At 34.8% G+C, this 19,915-nt stretch overlaps 2 protein-coding genes across 2 annotated transcripts in view; both read right to left on the reverse strand.

The window, feature by feature from the left end:
• Nucleotides 1–1,300: 1,300 nt before the first annotated feature.
• saraf (store-operated calcium entry-associated regulatory factor) lies at nt 1,301–7,291 on the reverse strand. Its single transcript, XM_056453648.1, has 4 exons — nt 7,053–7,291; nt 4,726–4,904; nt 1,811–2,297; nt 1,301–1,314 (listed from the first exon to the last, which is right to left on the reverse strand). Exons 1-4 carry the CDS (start codon nt 7,123–7,125, stop codon nt 1,301–1,303), a joined length of 753 nt encoding a protein of 250 aa, XP_056309623.1. The 5' UTR covers nt 7,126–7,291.
• Nucleotides 7,292–11,992: 4,701 nt separating this feature from the next.
• The window catches only part of slc24a2 (solute carrier family 24 member 2), a 33,089-nt gene continuing 25,166 nt past the window's right edge, over nt 11,993–19,915 (reverse strand). The window contains exons 8-10 of the mRNA XM_056461887.1: nt 18,139–18,228; nt 16,585–16,751; nt 11,993–13,007 (exon numbers count right to left, since the gene is read on the reverse strand). Of these exons, the coding sequence (XP_056317862.1) occupies nt 12,758–13,007; nt 16,585–16,751; nt 18,139–18,228 (507 nt within the window). The 3' untranslated portion in view covers nt 11,993–12,757. The remainder of the gene's footprint in view (nt 13,008–16,584; nt 16,752–18,138; nt 18,229–19,915) is intronic.

The raw sequence follows: 19,915 nt of genomic DNA on the forward strand, positions 1-19,915 counted from the left end.
GCTGCTTAATGTTGTTATGGTAACCATATATTAGATTTTAAAAAGCTTTTGAAACATACATGATTTTTGGTCAATTTAATGCATGTTTGCTGAATAAAATATAATTCATTTAATCAATTAAGATTTTTATATATCTTTTTTATTATTTACACACAAATTAAGCAGCAAGAAAGTTTATATATATATATATATATATATATATATATATATATATATATATATATATATATATATATATATATATATATATAAATATGTATATATATATGTATTATTATTATTATTTTTTTGTATAATTTAAAAAAATATATAATTAGATAATTAACATATTTTGCACAAGATCAGAAAACGAAATAATTTCAGAAGGATGATGAAACGCTCATGACTGGAAAAATTATTCTGAAAAGATTTACAAGAATAAATGTTCAAAACACAGAATAATACAGAAATTAGTCATTTCAAATTGTAGTAAGAAAAAATCTAATAGAAAATGTATCTAAATGATAAACGCAGCTTTGATAAGCATAACATACTTTAATAATTTTCACATACTGTATCTTAATCCAGTTCTTTGAAGAATACTGCATATATTTAACATATCTTAATCCAATCCTTTTTCCAGTGTTGGGTTGCAGCTGGAAGGGCATCCACTGTGTAAAACATGCTGGATAAGTTGGTGGTTCATTCTACTGTGGTGACCCCAGATTAATAAAAGGAATAAGCCGAAAAGAAAATGAATGAATGAATAATCCAATCCTTTGAAGAATACTGCATATAGAGTTAATAAGGGAGGGGTGGGTGGGGGGGTTGGGTTGTGGGGGGCGGCGATTGAAAAAGTCTAAATTAAGTACGATTATAAGTAAAATACTATTTATTTTCCTCTATATAGTCTATTTGAAATAAAAAATAATAAGAAAAAATAAATAAATAATATAAATAATAAATAAAAATTTATTGAAATGAAAAATTAGGATTATTCCACCAAAAAGATTTCCCAACACTGCTATTGTGTTGTCTAAAAACAAAACATGGCAACTTTAAAAAATATATTTTTTTATGCAAAACAAAAGGCTCTAAAAGACATTATTTTAACTTGGGAAATCAACATCATCAATAGTTCACAGAATAAAATTGAACCAAACACGTATAGAAATGTTCAAGAAGTGGTTTCTAAATCTTTTCCATAGTCTACAATAAGTCTGCACGATATTGGAAAAATGTGATCTTGTGATATTTCATTTTTCTGCGATAAATATTGCCATATGAATAGCTTCACAAGGAAGCATCTTTTCTGATGAGTCTAATAGTATTCAGCTACAGAAATAGAAGAATCACAATGTAAAAAAGCTGAACTCACTTTCGAGTCCAAATATCAAACACTTCTTAGAGCAAGTAAAAATATAGTTTTGTTTTCATCTTCAGAAGAAATAACTCAAATAAAGAGTATTTTCCTAAAACAAAATGATCTGCCAGTGGACTAAGTATAATAATCTTGTATTTGCTTTGAAATGTAGATATTTGGACTGGAAAATAGCATTTTTCTGCATAAATCATATAAATTCTGTATAAATAAAGTAATTCAATATAATTCTGCAGCTCCTGGTCAACTAGAATTCAGACTCAACATTGTATATCTTGCGGTGTGACTATTGCAGATGCGCACATTGCAATATCGATGCTAAAACAATATATCGTGCAGCCCTAGTCTACAAAAACGACGAATGGAATCAAACCGGCCTCCTCGATTGCACATGGCCACACTTACAGTAGTGTTTTTACAACTCAACAGCAAATCATACATATTTCTTACCTCCTGAATAATAATCAGGCTTAAATCCCGGAGGTGGCGGCCCTGTGCCTTGATTATTGTCCCAGGCCCCGCCGGTGCTGTCATACCCCTGATCTCCACCGAAACCCTGGTGGCCGTGAGTGGGACTGCACAGAAACATCTTGTAGACCACAAACGCCACCAGCAGGAGGAAAGCCACCACTAAAAGCCCACCCACTCCATCTCCAGATGGGCTGTTCTGATAGGAGTGCTGCTGATATGAGCCTCCGCCTCCTCCTCTCTGCTGCTGCTGCTTCTGATTGGAAAATCCTTGGAAGAAGTTGGAAGCAAAGCCAGAGAATCCGGACGATCCCTGCTGTTGCTTCCCTTCTGCTGTGAGCTCCAGAGTATATTCCAGACCACAGGAGCCTCGCAGCACATAGGCATCATTAGGGCTGTTATAACCCTCACAGGAGACCTCCACACGGCCAAACCGGTGTGAATTGTCCATATCAGCCTTGCATTCCCACTGTGAAGAGAAAAGAAGAACAGTTCAGAGATATGAGTAGCAGGGATGTAGGATATCAGAATAACACACATATATATGCATATCTCTTCGTACGTCGGTTAAAGGCACATATGGAATTTTTTTTGCCAATCTTAAGCAAGGCAACACAATGGCTCAATGGTTAGCATTGTTGCCTCACAGCAAGAAGATCGCTGGGTCAGTTTGCATGTTCTCCTCGTGTTTCCTCCGGGCGCTCCGGTTTCCCTCACAGCCCAAAGACACACGGTACAGGTGAATTAAATAAGCTAAATAGGCTGTAGTGCATGTGAGAGTGTATGGGTGTTTCCCAGTACTGGGTTGCAGCTGGAAGGGCATCCGTTGTGTAAAACATATGCTGGATAAGTTGGCGGTTCATTCCGCTGTGGCGACCCCTGATGAAAAGGGACTAAGCCGAAGGAAAATGAATGAATGAATGAATCTTAAGCCAATCGTAATCATTTGTTTTGGTTCGCTTTCGAATTTTCTGAACAACCGTATTTTTAACAATTATAGTGGTAAATTAGACTACTGTTATTAATATTATTGTTATATGTTACACATCCAAAAGTCTTTTTTAATATTTATATTAATAATACTTTTATTTATATTATTATTTACATTTATTATCATCAGCAGTATACATTACACACCCAAAAGCTTTTATATCTATTTATAGATACAAAGATTTTAAATATATATTATTGATATTCTTATATTTATTTGGGTATGTATGGTATTATTTTATTGATATACAAAACTGACATTGTGATATTTTGTTTTCTTTGATATACATATATATATATATATATATATATACACACACACATATATATATATACACATATATGCATATATACATATATATATACATATATATACATATATATACATATACATATATATACATATACATATACATATATATACATATACATATATATATATACACATATATATATACATATACATATATATATATACATATACATATATATATACACATATACATATATATATACACATATACATATATATATACATATACATATATATACATATACATATATATACATATATATATATATATATATACATATATATATATATACATATATATATACATATACATATATATACATATATACATATACATATATATATATATACATATACATATATATACATATACATATATATACACATATACATATATATACATATACATATATATACATATATATATATATATATATATATATATATATATATATATATATATATATATATATATATATATATATATTAGGGCTGTGCGATTTGGAGAAAAGATCTACTTACAATTTATTTGACAGATATTGCCATTTCTGTAATTTTGTAGTCAAGCTTCAGCTCCGTAATCTGTATTGCAGCTTCGCACAGCTAAAATGCAGTGAGTGTTAGTTAAAAAAGAAACTGAAAAGATATTAACTTACATACACATTTATTCAAATCTTTTTTAAAATATTCAGAAATGATTGAGTGTCACTGGCAATACTTTTAGTTGACTTTTTAGCAAGACACTCCTCATATAGCCGCCTGTGTTATTTTTTAGGTGCTACTTGTTGTATTTCCTCATGCTGGGGCAACAATTCTTACAAATAACCTGTTTTTGTTCTGTTCTGCAGACATCATCCCACTCGTCTGCGCTTTCCTGTTTGTTTGTTTGTTTGTGTGTTTGTTTTATTGTTTATTATTATTAATCGCTTGCGCAATTCTGATTGGGCAGAAAGAAAGTGTGCTCACTCAATTGGCTAGTAAGACTGTCACACACAGACAGACAGTATATATATACAGACAGACAGTATATATATATATATATATATATATATATATATATATATATATATATATATATATATATATATATATATATATATATATATATATATATATATATATATATATACTAAAAGTATTAGAACAGTATGATTTTTAATGATTTTTTTCAGAAGTCATAAGTCATTTATGCATGTATGTATTTGATCCAAAGTACAGCAAAAACAGTACATTTTAATAAAAATGTTTACTATTTAAAATAAGTTTTACGTATCAATGCATTTTATAATGTATTTCAAACCAAAATTTTAACATCATTACTCCACACACACGATCCTTCAGAAATCATTCTATCATGCTGATTTTTCATGTTCTCTTATGGATAGAATGATCCAAAATCAGCATTTATCTGAAATGAAAAGCTTTTTTTATCATTATGCATTATACTATTTAAAAGACTGGAGTCTGTGTCTTATTTTTTGTAGAGAAATTATAGAAATGAATACTTTTATTTAGCAAGGATTCTCTGAATTGATCAAAAGTGATGCTAACTGTGGCTACCTCCTAATGGATCGTAGTTGTTTTTGAGTGTCACCTGTGTGTCGATGCCATCTGATCCTCTGTTGTAGCACTGCACCACCTCTGGGGTGAAGGATCCACACCCGGCTGAGCCTCCGATGCACTGCAGCTGGGGAACAGGGCTGGAGCGGCGGGCTGTGGTGTAGCGTCCTCTGTACAGGGTCAGCGCCTGAACATCACGAAGCAACACAGCCTCTGATGCAGGAAAAACATATTTGAAGAATTATATTGGTATCCAAATTATACTATTATTATTGTTGTTATATATTACACACCAAAAATGTCTTTTTACAATTTATTATAATAATAATTATATATTATTATTATTCACATTATTATTATCATCATCATCAGTATTATATATTAGATCCCCGTAAGTTTTAAGATCTCAGAAATACAAAGATTATAGGTTTTCAAGTTTTTTTTTCTTATTTTTATTTCGGTATATATGGTAATATTTTATTGATTTATTAATAAAATATTGCATATTTATACCACTTATTGAATACACCTGGGGCGACGCAGTGGCGCAGTAGGTAGTGCTGTCGCCTCACAGCAAGAAGTTTGCTGGTTCGAGCATGAAAAATCTTCTCTCCATTAAACAGAAATTGTGGAAAAAAATAAACATGGGGGCTAATAATTCAGCTGGTTTAATAATTCTGACTTCAACTGTATTATATAGTCACACAGTTCAAAATACATGAGATTTGTTGAGTTACCGCAGAGTTTAACCATAATGGAGCAAAAGTTTATCATTTGCACGTTTTAAGTCATAAGATTCAAACACTTTTCAGTAACTTTTCTATAGATTTTTTAAAACTATTTAAACCATAAAGTCTTTGCAGTGTTATTGTATATTAGATTTTTTCAAATGTTGTACTTGAGTATGATTTGACTAGCATGAAAACCATAAAGCACTGTTTATTTAATTTGCATTTAGCTATACTTGTAATTTGTTTATTACATTCCATGCATGATTTGTTCCCCTTCAGAATCATGCCAATCAATCAAAAATTAATAGCTTCCAAATCAGAGGTATTCAAGCCATCTGGTGAAATTGTATGTATACTGCAAAACTGAGATAAAGTTGGTTTTATAGTCACACATTCGTTCATGGTGCTTACGTTGTACTTTGAATATTCAGTGTGAAACCGCATGCAAGTGTGACTTCAAAGCAACATTAGCACTATTTAGTTAAGTGTGAACAATGTTGCACTTTGTTAGTCATTGGCTGCTAGCATGTTTTCCCTATTTAGAATTTGCAAAGAATACCTTAAACCAACTTTACCTTGATTATTGTAATGTATATCGCAGAAACACAAAATATTGCAACGTTAGATTTTTTTCATTGAGGTAAAGTTGGTTTTATATGCACACACTAGTTCATTGACAATTCTCTATATTGTTTACCATGTTACTTAGTTTGAATATTCAAACTGAAATCACAAGTAAATATGACTTCAATACAACATTAGCACTATTTATTTGACTGTAAACAGTGTTGTACTTTGATAGTCATTGGCTGCTAGCATGTTTTCCCTATTTAGAATTTGCAAAGAATACCTTAAACCAACTTAACCTCGATTATTGCAATGTATATCGCAGAAACACAAAATATTGCAACGTTAGATTTTTTCATAGAGGTAAAGTTGGTTTTATATTCGCACATTAGTTCAGTGACAACTCCCTATATTGTTTACCTTGGTACTTTGAATATTTGAACTGAAATAACAAGTAAATATGACTTCAAAACAACATTAGCACTATTTTTTTTGACTGTAAACAGTGTTGTACTTTGATAGTCATTGGCAGCCAATATGATTTCACGATTAGGAATTTGCAAGGAATACTTTTCTGAAACTATATTATTAAGGAGAAAGTCCGAATGTGTGAATTTAAAACCAACTTTACCTCAGTGATTTTTCCAATATCGTGCAGCCCTACTATACATGTATTACCAATGCTAGATATGTATTTTATATTCTCATTTCACGGTACACCCTTCTTATATGTTCATACTGTCATCAAAATAGCACATAAAATGTATAACATCATACTGAGAACAAGGACTTAGTATAAAAGGATATTGTAAACATTCATTCATTCATTTTCCTTCGACTTTATTCATCAAGGGTCGCCACAGAGGAATGAACCACCAACTTATCTAGCATATGTTTTACACAGATAATAGAAACATTTAATACCGAAAATCAAATAAAAATAAATCAAACAACAATCCAAATACGACTGAAGTCCATCTATCTCCTATCTGTGACCTTATATTTGATCAGGTTTGCTCATTTAAATGTGAGGGTTAATAAATATAAATATCTTTTCAGTTACCATCATTCCAGCAGCTGATGTGAGGCACGACCAACAGCAAAAACTGCAGAAATAAAGCTCCAGACACCCTCATTTCTCCGGTTATGATGGAAGATTACTGCTTTATCCTCGAACAAGACAATCCGAATAATGCCTCGCCGACAGTCTGTACGTGTCTTTTAACAAAAAGTACAAATAAAGTCTGATGTAAACAAGTGCAACTGACAGCTCAGTGTAACATCTTTCTTAGTACACTTCCGCTTCCGTGTTTCTGCCTCTCATTATCGCCATCAACAGGAAGATGTGCTGAATTACGAGCTCTGCGCATAAAAACAAATCGGAAAACTTTTTAAACTGGAAGAAGTTTTAAGACTTAAAATGGAGGTTCACTTCTAATACTTATTTGTGTATTCTTACTAAAATATTATGCATTCACCACGTATCCATCTGTCAGTTTACTGTTTAAACTAATGGTTGTTAAAGTTGATAACTAAATAATCTAATCTGGGTTTGGGGGAGGGGGTATTAATGCTTGATCCCTCCTAAAGGACATCAAAACAAGATGTATGGGGGGCCAGTCCTTTAATAGTTAGAAATAGCTTTCTCTGATCTATATCTTAAACATTAGTACTTAAAAATGTATAATATAAATTTACATTGGTGACGCAGCGACGCAGTAGGTAGTGCTGTCGCCTCACAGCATGAAGGTCGCTGGTTTGAGCCTCAGCTGGGTCAGTTGGCGTTTCTGTGTGGAGTTTGCATGTTCTCCCTGCGTTCGCATGGGTTTCCTCTGGGTGCTCCGGTTTCCCCCACAGGTCCAAAGACAGAAACAGGTGAATTGGGTGGGCTAAATTATCCGTTGTGAATGAGTGTGTGTGGATGTTTCCCTGAGATGGGTTGCGGCTGGAAGGGCATCAAGGGACTAAATGAACGAATGAATGAATTTACATTTGCCACCCCCTGCCTCCTATAACAATTCATACCATCGTGAAAGCATAATCGCGCCAATCAATGCTAAAACTGGCAGTTCTAGAGCACCGATAAACATCTTAAGTAGCCTATTCACAAAAGATGTTTCTTGTAAAATAGTGTTTATATCTGCATGTAGCCTTAAAAAAGAACAAGCAGACACAAAATTTGTATAGTTTGTCACTAAATATCCATCAAAACACTGAAAATGTATACATTTGATTAATACATTAATGTAATTTAAATATATTCCTAAATTGGATTCAATGAAGTGTCCAATATTTACTGTCATTCATAAAATAAATTGTGGAAGAATAAGTGCGCTAAACTACAGGGTAGCCAAAATGCTGGGTTTCACACAATCGGTTTGTGTTGGGACAACATGAAGGAATTTAACTAACTCACAAATTTAAGTGTAATAAACATAAAACAAATAAGTTGGCCCAAAACAACTCAAGAACTGTGTTTTTTCAGCTTAATTTTAAATAAACAGTTTGAAAATTCAGCAAATGTAACTTAAACAACAATGTAAAAAGTCATTCATTCATTTCCCTTCAGCTTAGTCCCTTTATTCGTCTGGGGTCGGTGGGTCGCCACAGCGAAATGAACCGACGACTTATCCAGCATATGTTTTATGCAGCAAATGTTCCAGCATATGCGGATGCCTTTCCAGCTGCAACCCATCACTGGGAAACATCCATACACACTCATTAACACATACACCAAGGCCAAGTTAGTTAGGACTGTGGGGGAAACCGGAGCACCCGGAAAAAACCCACACGAACACGGGGAGAACATGCAAACTCCACACAGAAATGCCATTTGACCCAGCCGGGACTCGAACCAGCAACCTTCTTATTGTGAGGCGACAGTGCTAACTTCTGAGCCACCATCTTGCCAAATATAAATGGTGCTGAAAGTAAAGAAAATGCTGATTTTAGCTGGTCATCCAGACTGGTCTTATCTGGTTTTAAAGTGGTTTTGTCTACTTCTAAGACCAGCTAAAACCAGCTTGACCAGCCTAGCCAGGGTGGGAGACCAGCTAAAACCAGTAGTCAACATCTGAGGTGAATCAAAGAAGATTTTCTAAATTGTTCTAAGACAACAATGGGTTTGTTCAATAGTTTTAGACAATTTTCATAAACTTTCTGTGATCCACTTTAAATGTTGACTATTGTAGTCATTCATTCATTTATTCATTTTCTTTTCGGCTTAGTCCCTTTATTAATCTGGGGTCACCACAGCGGAATGAACCACCAATTTATCCAGGATATATTTTACGCAACTGAGCTCTAACCCAGCACTGGGAAACTACTGTTGTTAAATCCAGCTTACCTGGCTAAGACCAGCCATCTAGCAGAGCATTCAGACGGCAAGTATAACATTCATTCATTTTCCTTCGGCTTAGTCCCTTATTTATCAGAGGTCGCCACAGCGGAATGAACCGCCAACTCATCCAGCATATGTTTTACACTGCGGATGCCCTTTCAGCTGCAACCCAGTACTGGCAAACATCTATACACACTCATTCACACACATACACTACGGCCAATTTAGTTTATAATTCATCTATACCACATGTCTTTGGATTGTGGGTGAAACTGGAGCACCCGGAGGAAACCCATGCCAAGACGGGAAGAACAAGGAAACTCCACACAGAAATGTCAACTGGGCCAGCCGGTTATTAGTAGATTAATAATATTACTAATAATATGAATATATTATTAGTAGAGTACTAAAAGCAAGCGCTATGCCCTCAAATATGTGAGACGACATTATTTCCGCAACACATTTTTCAACACATGAAGCCAGCTTTGTTTAAGTTTAGAAATAATTTTATTTTGTCCATCACTCATGTAAATATACAGAAATTATGAATGGATAGATACATATGTATTTAACTAAGAATAACGGTCAACTTCAAAGCTCCCTTTAGTACATTCACTTCCAAGATTTCATCCCATCAAGTGTTTTTTAAGACAGGAATGAGACATGCAGGCAGGGATGAATGATGATTAAAGAGTTCTGCAAAAAGTGCAAAGTACAGATCTACTCACATCCACACCAGCTGGAACCTCTGATTACAGTAAAGTGAGTAAATACTCATGAGCACTTCTCCATAGTCTAGAGACAGATGATGATGATGATGAAGAAGAAACTCTACATAACAAGTAATGATAGGTTTTGCTGAAACCGATTGTGAAATTAGAGCGATAACTGCTTCTCTTCTACAAGCAGAGAGTGTCTTGCAATATTCAGTCATTCGTTAGATTTTGTCAAACAAATCAAATCAAATTAAACATCAGTCCCAGAGAACAAACATATAAAACGTTTCATTTTACAAATAATATCATTAATGTGTTCGATTATATTCAATAGTACAACAAGTGTTCCAAATATGAGTTGGATACTGATTATTTGCAGTTCTACAATTAAAAAACCCTTTAGTTCTGAATTTAAATGTATGTATTCGAGTTACATGTAAAATCCCATTTATTTAGATAATTTCGCTGTTAAGTAATGAGCTTTAAGCATTTTTTTCATGGCAAAACCAATGCTGTTTACTCACAATAAGACTAAGATGTAGGTGATTTTCTTCCTTCAGTAGAACATTAAAGAAGATTTTTAGCTCAAACTGCTTCTAGGCCAACCAAAAACGAATATCCGTGGCTTCTGATGACACAGTAGTCTTGATAAAAGGGAAATAATCAGTCTGTGCATGAAGCGGACTATTATTTATAACACTACGGCCTTTAAAGGTGCACTAAGCGATATGTGAAAAACACTTCTGACTCCCAAAACACACTTGCAGCCATTCAGCAGTAAGGGGCGTGTCTTGTAACTTGAGCTCTTGAGATTTTTAAAAAGGGGGTGAGGCCCTGTTGGGTTGTGCGCTTTTAGATATTTGGCAAAAATCATTTGGTGCACCTTTAATCTGCAGCTTCTGCAAACAGCCCATTCGCACCATGATTCGTACCAATTATTCTTAAAGGGACAGTTCATCCAAAAATGACAGTGTACTTAACATTTAACATTTACTCAACCCCCAGGGGCACCACTAGACGGATGAAAGTGAAGAGGGGGGAGGGACAGGGTCGTGGAGATAAGGATGAAAATGAAGGCCGGAGGAGGGGGGATAGGGGCTGGTGGGTTTTTCATTCGGGCCCCTAAATATATCTCTAGGGGCCCCAAAACTGCGTGGGCCCTTAAAATCGTCCTAACTTTTAACCCCCAAGCGGAGCCCCTGCTCACACCTTAACAGTGAAGCAGATTGAGGTGTTATACAAACGAATTAGTTATTTAGGAGAATGGATAATGTTCCCGACTGGAATGCTGTCATCCTGGGTTCGAATCCAGGATGAAGCAATCATAATAATATAATAAAGATTTAAAGTTTGGTTTTTATTGCTCTGTTCTCTGTTAGTCTGACATCGAAATCAACTTGAATGTGAATGTGTGTGGGTTATTTTGATCATAAAATTATCATGAATATAAGACACAAAGCCACGATGTCTGACTTTTTATACCTATAACGTACTTTAAAAGATTAACCTTTGGCATTTTTGCCTTATTTTTGACGGGACAGTACTTTGACTGGACGTAAAGTTTCAATTTAATTCAATTCATCTTTATTTCTATAGTGCTTTTACAATGTAGATTGTGTCAGTCCAGTTTTCAGAGTTTAAGTTCAGTTCAGTTTAGCTCAGTTCAGTGTGCTTTGATATTCACTGCTGAGAGTCCAAACACTGAAGAGCAAAACGTCAGGTTTTTTTAATCAGCCATCCCTAAGGATGAGTTAATGATGGCATAATTTTCCTTTTTGGGTGAACTATCCCTTTAATGTTCTAGTGAAGAACTGTTGCCTTGTGGTTCCTTCACAAACAGGCACAAAATCCCTTTCCAGAACCTTCTCATTCACTGTTCCTCACTGGTGGAGTGATCTTCCCAATCAGATGCGGGTAATTGTGGAGCTCAGTAACAGGGGCTCTTGATGAGGGGTGTTTCATTTATTTTTGCCCCTTTGCAAATCCATAAAATATATAATGGTGAAAATAAATGAGTCTTGGTTGTTTGATGCATAGTGAGGGGGCCAACGTTTGGTGTTCCCAACCACATCCATAATACAGAATCCGTGACAGAAATCTTCAATTTAGGCCTAATTTCATTTTTTTGTTCAGTGTAGACTTCATGAAGACTACATCTACAAGCCTATTCAATAAATTACATGATATACTCAGAATGAAAATGCTCAAGTAACAATCAGAAAGGACCAGCGTTCAGACAAAAGCAAATGTTGCGCTTTCAACTTCTTCCCTCCTCCTTTTTAAGTTATTGTGCAACACAAGGCTTATGATATCACGAGCTTTAAAGCACAGTACCAGGATCTTGATTTATATCTACATTATAGCACATTTGCACCAAAAAGTCCTTTTCCAGAGTCTGTAGACATTCCCCATTCCCCATGTCCGACAGACTCCTCATTGGATGTCCTCGCCTCATTATAAATGGATAACATCTACAGTACATCAAGTCTCTATGTACTGCTTTTATTTTTTGAGAGTGCATGCAGAATTTTGCACTACTTTCCATACAAACTACTGCTTGGAAAGCCCTGCTACTCAGACTTCAGTGGATATACAGATGCAGAGCCACAGCACAGCTGCGGACGAGCTTGCATGTTATACTTCACATGGCCTGGAGTGCCATAAAGAAGGACCGGTTCCTTGGAGAAAAATGTTGCGTGAGATGAGAAATAATCAGATGGAGACCGGACAGGTGATGATCTTGTCCTCCAGCATTACACTGACCACTAGGAACACAAAGTACAGCAGGAACATGAGTAATCCCAGCATCTTGCTCATCTTCCACTTGCAGACAGCGATGGAGATGATGACGAAGAGGAGCATGAGGAAGAGCAGAACGATGGCGCAGAACAGGCCGTTGCTGCTCACGGTCACTGGAGAAAAGTCGTTCATCATGGAGAAGAGCAGCCAGGGGAAGGGCAGGCTGGAGACGGGGAACAAACACACATTTAGTTGAACTAGGATTATTGTGTTGATGATTAAAGATGTCACAATAATGAAATTTGCCTGACAATTAATTATCTAAGAAACAATTGCAGTTATGGTTATTAATTGTCTGTTTTGCTGCTTTGGACATTAATTGACTACGTTTACATGGACATCAGTAATCAAATGATTTGCCTTAATCTGAATAAGACAATAATATGATTAAGGTGTTTACATGAGTTGCTTTTTGAATGTTCCTGTCATGATCCTGTTGTACATGTTATAGCACATTCGATTAACGTCATCCACATTTCCTCTGGAGTTTTTGTTTGTAATTTTGGGTGTTTCATACTAATTTGTCAACTTTAACTGGAGTTCGGCACTTCATTTGGGAACATTTCATGCATGCCCCTCTTGACAAACAAGATATTGGATGCTAGTATGAACTACTGGAAAAGTGTTGTTTTAATAGAACGCCGTATGGGGAAAAAAACTCCATATTTCACAATGCAGGTGTCTTTGGTCTTTCACTGACCCGGTAGGTGCAGAGAATAGTGTTGATTGTCGTCTTACACGATGGTAATAGTTTGATTAAGGTGTTTACATGTCTGTACTGCACTTTAATAATGCCACTAACATCAGCATACTTCACATGTCTTAATTCCATTTCTATTTAGTTTGATTATGACTTTAGTCAGATTAAGCTAATTAAAAAAATCGCTATTTACATGGTAGACTCTTAATCAGAATATTGTCTTAATGGTATTAAAATTATTGGTCTCTATGTAAACGTACTCATTGTCTGTGTTGTCGATTAATTGTCTGTTTTGTCGATTAGTTTCTGTTTTACCAATTAATTGTTTGTTTTACCGATTAATTGTCTGTTTTGTTGATTTGTTGTCTGCTTTGCCAATTGACTGTCTGCTTTACTGATTAGTTGTCTGTTTTGCCAATTTGTTTTCTGTTTTACAGATTAGCTGTCTGTTTTGCCGATTAATTGTCTGTTTTGCTGATTAATTGTCTTTTTTGATGGTTGATTGTGTTTTGCCGATTTGTTGTCTGTTTTGCTGATTGGCTGTGTGTTTTTGCCGTTTAATTTTCTGTTTTGCCAATTAATTGTCTGTTTTGCCGATTTGTTGTCTGTTTTGCCGATTGTCTGTTTTGCCGATTTGTTGTCTGTTTTGCCGATTTGTTGTTTGTTTTGCTGATTTGTTGTCTGTTTTGCCGATTTGTTGTCTGTTTTGCTGATTTGTTGTTTGTTTTGCCGATTTGTTGTTTGTTTTGCTGATTTGTTGTCTGTTTTGCCGATTAATTGTCTGTTTTGCCGATTTGTTGTTTGTTTTGCCGATTTGTTGTCTGTTTTGCCGATTAATTGTCTGTTTTGCCGATTAATTGTCTGTTTTGCCGATTTGTTGTTTGTTTTGCTGATTTGTTGTCTGTTTTGCCGATTTGTTGTTTGTTTTGCCGATTTGTTGTCTGTTTTGCCGATTTGTTGTCTGTTTTGCCGATTTGTTGTCTGTTTTGCTGATTTGTTGTCTGTTTTGCCGATTTGTTGTCTGTTTTGCCGATTTGTTGTCTGTTTTGCCGATTAATTGCCTGTTTTGCCGATTTGTTGTCTGTTTTGCTGATTAATGGACTGTTTTGCCGATTTGTTGTTTGTTTTGTCGATTTGTTGTCTGCTTTGCTAAATAATTGTCTGTTTTGCTGATTTGTTGTTTGTTTTGCTGATTTGTTGTCTGTTTTGCAGATTTGTTGTCTGTTTTGCAGCTTTGTTGTTTGTTTTTCTGATTTGTTGTCTGTTTTTCTGATTTGTTGTCTGTTTTGCAGCTTTGATGATTAATTGTCTGTTTTTTTTAGGCTTTGCTGAATAATTGTCTGTTTTGCTGGTTTGGTGATTAACCGTCTGTTTTTGCTGCTTTGCCGTTGTCTGTTTTGGAGCCTGTATGAAAATCTAATATATGACCACGTACAGTATAAACATATATAAAAATATACCTAATATATTTGAACATATTTGTACATGTCTATAATTCTAATGCTTGACCGTTAATATGTAAACGGCCATTTTTGCAATATTCTTAAATATATATGTTGCATATATGTACATATATGATTTTTAATCTGTGAAATCCAAAAATCAGCTTGTATGTTAAATATGCGATTTGCATATATTGCCATATATCACATTTATATATTGGCACGTTTATTATAAAATATTTATATAAATTATTAAGCAAATATGTTATGGAAACAACCACAACTGACGTACCATACAAATTGGCATACATGCAAAACATACAAATATGTAATATAGAGGAAATTTATGGAGAGAGATTAGACTCAATAATAATTCACGCAAAACACACGATGTACACATGCGTAGCCAAATTCACGTACGTAAAATATTTATTTATACTTACAAAAACAATTCACATGCACAAAATAAAAATACATTTTCATAAAATACGTTTCACAAATGCAAAACACCATTTGCAAATATATAAGAGTGTACAAAAAGTTTTGAATGTTTAAAATTCACGAGTTCATCCTAAATGAGAATGTGCAAATCCTCTCTCACGTACGACTCACCCTGAATACGAGTGTGTGCATTTTTGAGACTTTCCTGTTAGCACACACCTCCCACGTGAGTCACTCGTGCCCTGTAGCCAATAAGATGCGAGCTTACTGTTCAACCAATCACAACCAATCACAACTCACCATTTGCGCAGTCTGACTTAATTAACGGAGATGATCCTCTAAGAAGAAGAATACTCCTCTATTTAGCAGGGCAGGTGAAGAGCGGGATGCGCGGGTAAGTGGTTACTTGATTTCTATAGTGGTTTATGTATGCAAAGATTAAGTATCAAACGTTTGTTAAAGCAATGGCTGCTGTTGTTTATAATGTAAACTTTATAACGTAAATTAAGATCATCTCCGTTAATTAAGTCAGACTGCGCAAATGGTGAGTTGTGATTGGTTGTGATTGGTTGAACAGTAAGCTCGCATCTTATTGGCTACAGGGCACGAGTGACTCACGTGGGAGGTGTGTGCTAACAGGAAAGTCTCAAAAATGCACACACTCGTATTCAGGGTGAGTCGTATGTGAGAGAGGATTTGCACATTCTCATTCAGGATGAACTCGTGAATTTTAAACATTCAAAACTTTTTGTACACTCTTATATATTTGCAAATGGTGTTTTGCATTTGTGAAACGTATTTTATGAAAATGTATTTTTATTTTGTGCATGTGAATTGTTTTTGTAAGTATAAATAAATATTTTACGTACGTGAATTTGGCTACGCATGTGTACATCGTGTCTTTTGCGTGAATTATTATTGAGTCTAATCTCTCTCCATAGAAATTGTGTATTAGGCTGCTTTGCTATGAGAGTTAAAGTAAATATTCGTCTGTGTTTCAAAAAGTATCTATGCATTTGGGTTTACGTTTCCCCCTTGTGTACTTTCAAGGAATTGCAGCTATTACAGTCATCTGTAACAAATAGTTTTCAAATAAATATCCACAATTAGACTTTTTAACTATCATGACAGGCCTATTGATAATGATGGTTTCTTACCCCACAGTGATGTCAAATATGTTGGAGCCAACTGAGCTGGAGACGGCCATGTCTCCCAGACCCTTCCGGGCCACGATGACACTGGTGATGAGGTCAGGAATGGAGGTCCCAGCCGCTAGAATAGTCAAACCCATGATCTCCTCCGTGATTCCAATAGTCTCGCCAACCTGCAGGAAGAGATTTTCATTGGGTTTGCAAATTAGATGCCAATAGAAAAGCTTTGAGGATGGAAATGATTAGCTGCAGTTTTTGAGGAGCCCTAGTGACCCCCTAGTAAAGAAGCACAGTTGGTTTTGAGTCTCTGTAAATCCTGAAAGCATTAAACCAGGGTGTGTTTAGAGCAGTTTGTACAGAGTGAGCGCTAGAGAACAGTCACCTCTGAAGGGAAATGACGAGAATAGCTAATTGGCTTTGGGATTTGACTGGTTTTATTGTGCTGCTGTGAGTTACAGGTTTACTGCAGTGTTATAAGCAGAGATCAACCTTCACCTATGACAACCTCACATTTAGGGTGCGAATTACAGGGGGGTTTGGGGGGGGGATCAACTACACTAATTAACATTTCATACCCCCTGAAAGATGTCAAAACAAGATGGATGGGGATGGTCAGCAATTTAATAGTGAGAAGTAGTTTTCTCTGATCTGTATCTTAAATATTAATCATTAAAATAATAGATGATATAATTATACATTTGACCACCCTTATAATGGTTCATACCATTGTCAATGGAAAATAGCCAATCAACATTATCAATGGACATCATAAGTAGGCGTGTCACGATATCTATTTTTTGTTTGACGATATATCGCACCAAAATATATTGCGATAAATTATATTATTGTCATTTTAAGACCATTTTATGCTGCTCGTTATATAATGCCAGAATGACAATGTAATATCATCACAATGCAAGTTCTCTCTTCCAAAGAACACAGAATTCTTTAGAATAATTTAATTACAGACATTTGAACCGTTTAATAATTGGGCATTGGAATCAGAATGTGAAAATGCATATCCTAAATAAATAATAATTAATGTGGTAACAAAACAGAGTAACAGAGGCTCTGATATCTATTAGTTATTAGTAGGGCCAGACGGAATCTGCGGACGTTTTTTGCTATTTCTGCAGAGAATTTTGGTGAAAATCTGCGGATTTCTGCGGAATTATTTTGGGAGTATCGTAACTAAAACCTTAATATGTGAAATAAAAATTATATCTTTTTAACTTTTATTTAATGTTTAAAATGCAAATCCAATTAGATTCACTTTATTTGGTAAACAAAGCAAGTCTCTCTTATAATATATCTACTAAAAGAGAGAAAATATTACTTTACAAACTCTATTGTACATAAATCAGATGAAGATTTTCATAGTACTCAATAATACTACTGTAATTAATAAAAAAACTGAATAAATATAGATTTACACACATTTACACAAGTAAATAAACAGAATTAATGATGGGCTGAAAATCTGCGGAATTCTGCACGCACAGATTCTGTGTGGGCCTAGTTATTAGTGAAAGAAGGTGCAAGACAAAAGCTGAGTTGTACCTGATGAGCCCACCACACCATCAGGTAGGAGAAAAATGCAATCCAAGAGATCGAGCCCAAAAAAGTGACCGGGAAAAATTTCCTTGAAGTCTGTGAAAGGACAAGGGAGATTATTGGAAATCGAATTTCTCGAGGGGCAATTTGGTTCACAGCATCGGCTCACACAATACAACATACACTTAAACATAAAAGTTGACACAAGATAAAGAAAAAAATGTAATTATATTAAATTAATTAAGAAAAAAAGCATCACGATGGTGCAGTGGGTGGCATGACTGACTCACACTAAGAAGGTTGCAGGATCGAGTCTTGGCTGGGTCAGTTGGCATTTCTGTGTGGAGTTTGCATGTTATCCCTGTGTTCGCGTGGGTTTCCTCCGGGTGCTCCGGTTTCCCCCACAGTCCAAAGACATGCGCTATTGGTGAATTGGGTAAGCTAAATTGGCCATAGTGTGTGTGTATGTGTGAATGAGCGTGTATGAATGTTTCCCAGTACTGGGTTTCAGCTGGAAGGGCATCTGCTGCGTAAAGCATACAGTATGCTGGATAAGTTGGCAGTTCATTCCGCTGTGGCGACCTCAGATTAATAAAGGGACTAAGCAGAAAAGAAAATAAATGAATGAATGAATTAAGAAAAAATAAAGCAAGCAAAATGGGTTACTAACCAAAGCACATTTAAACAAAATACAGGCTTGAAGCTTGCTAAAAAACCCAATTGCTGTTGATACAGTAGGTTGTGAGTGTGTGATGCTGTGATCCTGCTAAAAAAAATAAATAAAAAACATGAATATTTTCATGATTTTGTCAGTTATGAATATTATGAAAGATGACTATTCACCCAAAAATGTTAATTCTGCCATTATTTCCTCACCCTCCAAACCTATTAGAGTTTCTTTCTTCTGTTGAACACAATGGAAGATATACTGAAGAAAAACAGCCATTGACTTTCATAGTATTTTTTGTTCCTACTATAGCTGCTTTTTCCCAACATTCTTCATAATATCTTCTTTTGTGTTCAACAAAAGAAATAAACTCATAATCATGTGAGTAATAGGTGAGGAAATTTAAATTTATGGGTGAACTAAGCCTTTTTTTACTGGTATATTGGGTGTTTTAGATCTGTCGTAGGTAATAAATATATGACACAAGCAAGTTCCTGTCTTAGAAAAAGGTTCATTGAATCAATCATTTAAACAATAACGCATTTAGACATGAATAAAAGGAACACCGAATCACTGACCTTTTTTTTTCTCAATGTTGCATAAATGTTCTGCTCTGACATTTTTTTTTTGTTCATAATTAAAGAAAGAAAAAGACAATATTAAATCTAAAATGTTACTCACTCATTATGAACTTCTTGCTAGAGATTAAAAATGGCTGTTTTATGTATTTCAGAGTTCATTTTCTACTCAAAATGAACCATTGATTTTTTTTTACCATCATTGTGTAGTATGTATCAAAGTATATCAAGGTCTTTGTCTTTGTCCTTACCTCTGTTGTGTAAATATGTATCCTGCACATTTTTACAAAAAAGGCTCATTTTACAACTCCACTAGAGTTAAACAGTTTAGTTTTACAATTTATGAATACATTCAGATGATTTCTTACTTTCAGCTTAGTTTAGCATAGACAATTGAATCGGATTAAACCATTAGCATCTCGCTCAAAAAGATCAAAGAGTTTTGATAATTTCCTTTAAGTTTGACTCTTCTGTAGCTACATCATGAACAAAGACAAATATTTCAGCACTAAAACTCAATATCTGGAATACTCCACGT

This window comes from Danio aesculapii, chromosome 1, assembly GCF_903798145.1.
Source record: "Danio aesculapii chromosome 1, fDanAes4.1, whole genome shotgun sequence".
Lineage (NCBI taxonomy): Eukaryota > Metazoa > Chordata > Actinopteri > Cypriniformes > Danionidae > Danio > Danio aesculapii.

What these genes read in the sequence shown, in the direction of transcription:
- saraf (XM_056453648.1), bottom strand. Translation starts at nt 7,125, where the DNA reads ATGAGGGTGTCTGGAGCTTTATTTCTGCAGTTTTTGCTGTTGGTCGTG. An exon ending in CATCAGCTGCTGGAATGATG is followed by an intron (nt 4,905 to 7,052) that starts GTAACTGAAAAG and finishes TTCCTGCATCAG; the next exon opens with AGGCTGTGTTGCTTCGTGAT. An exon ending in CAGATGGCATCGACACACAG is followed by an intron (nt 2,298 to 4,725) that starts GTGACACTCAAA and finishes TTCTCTTCACAG; the next exon opens with TGGGAATGCAAGGCTGATAT.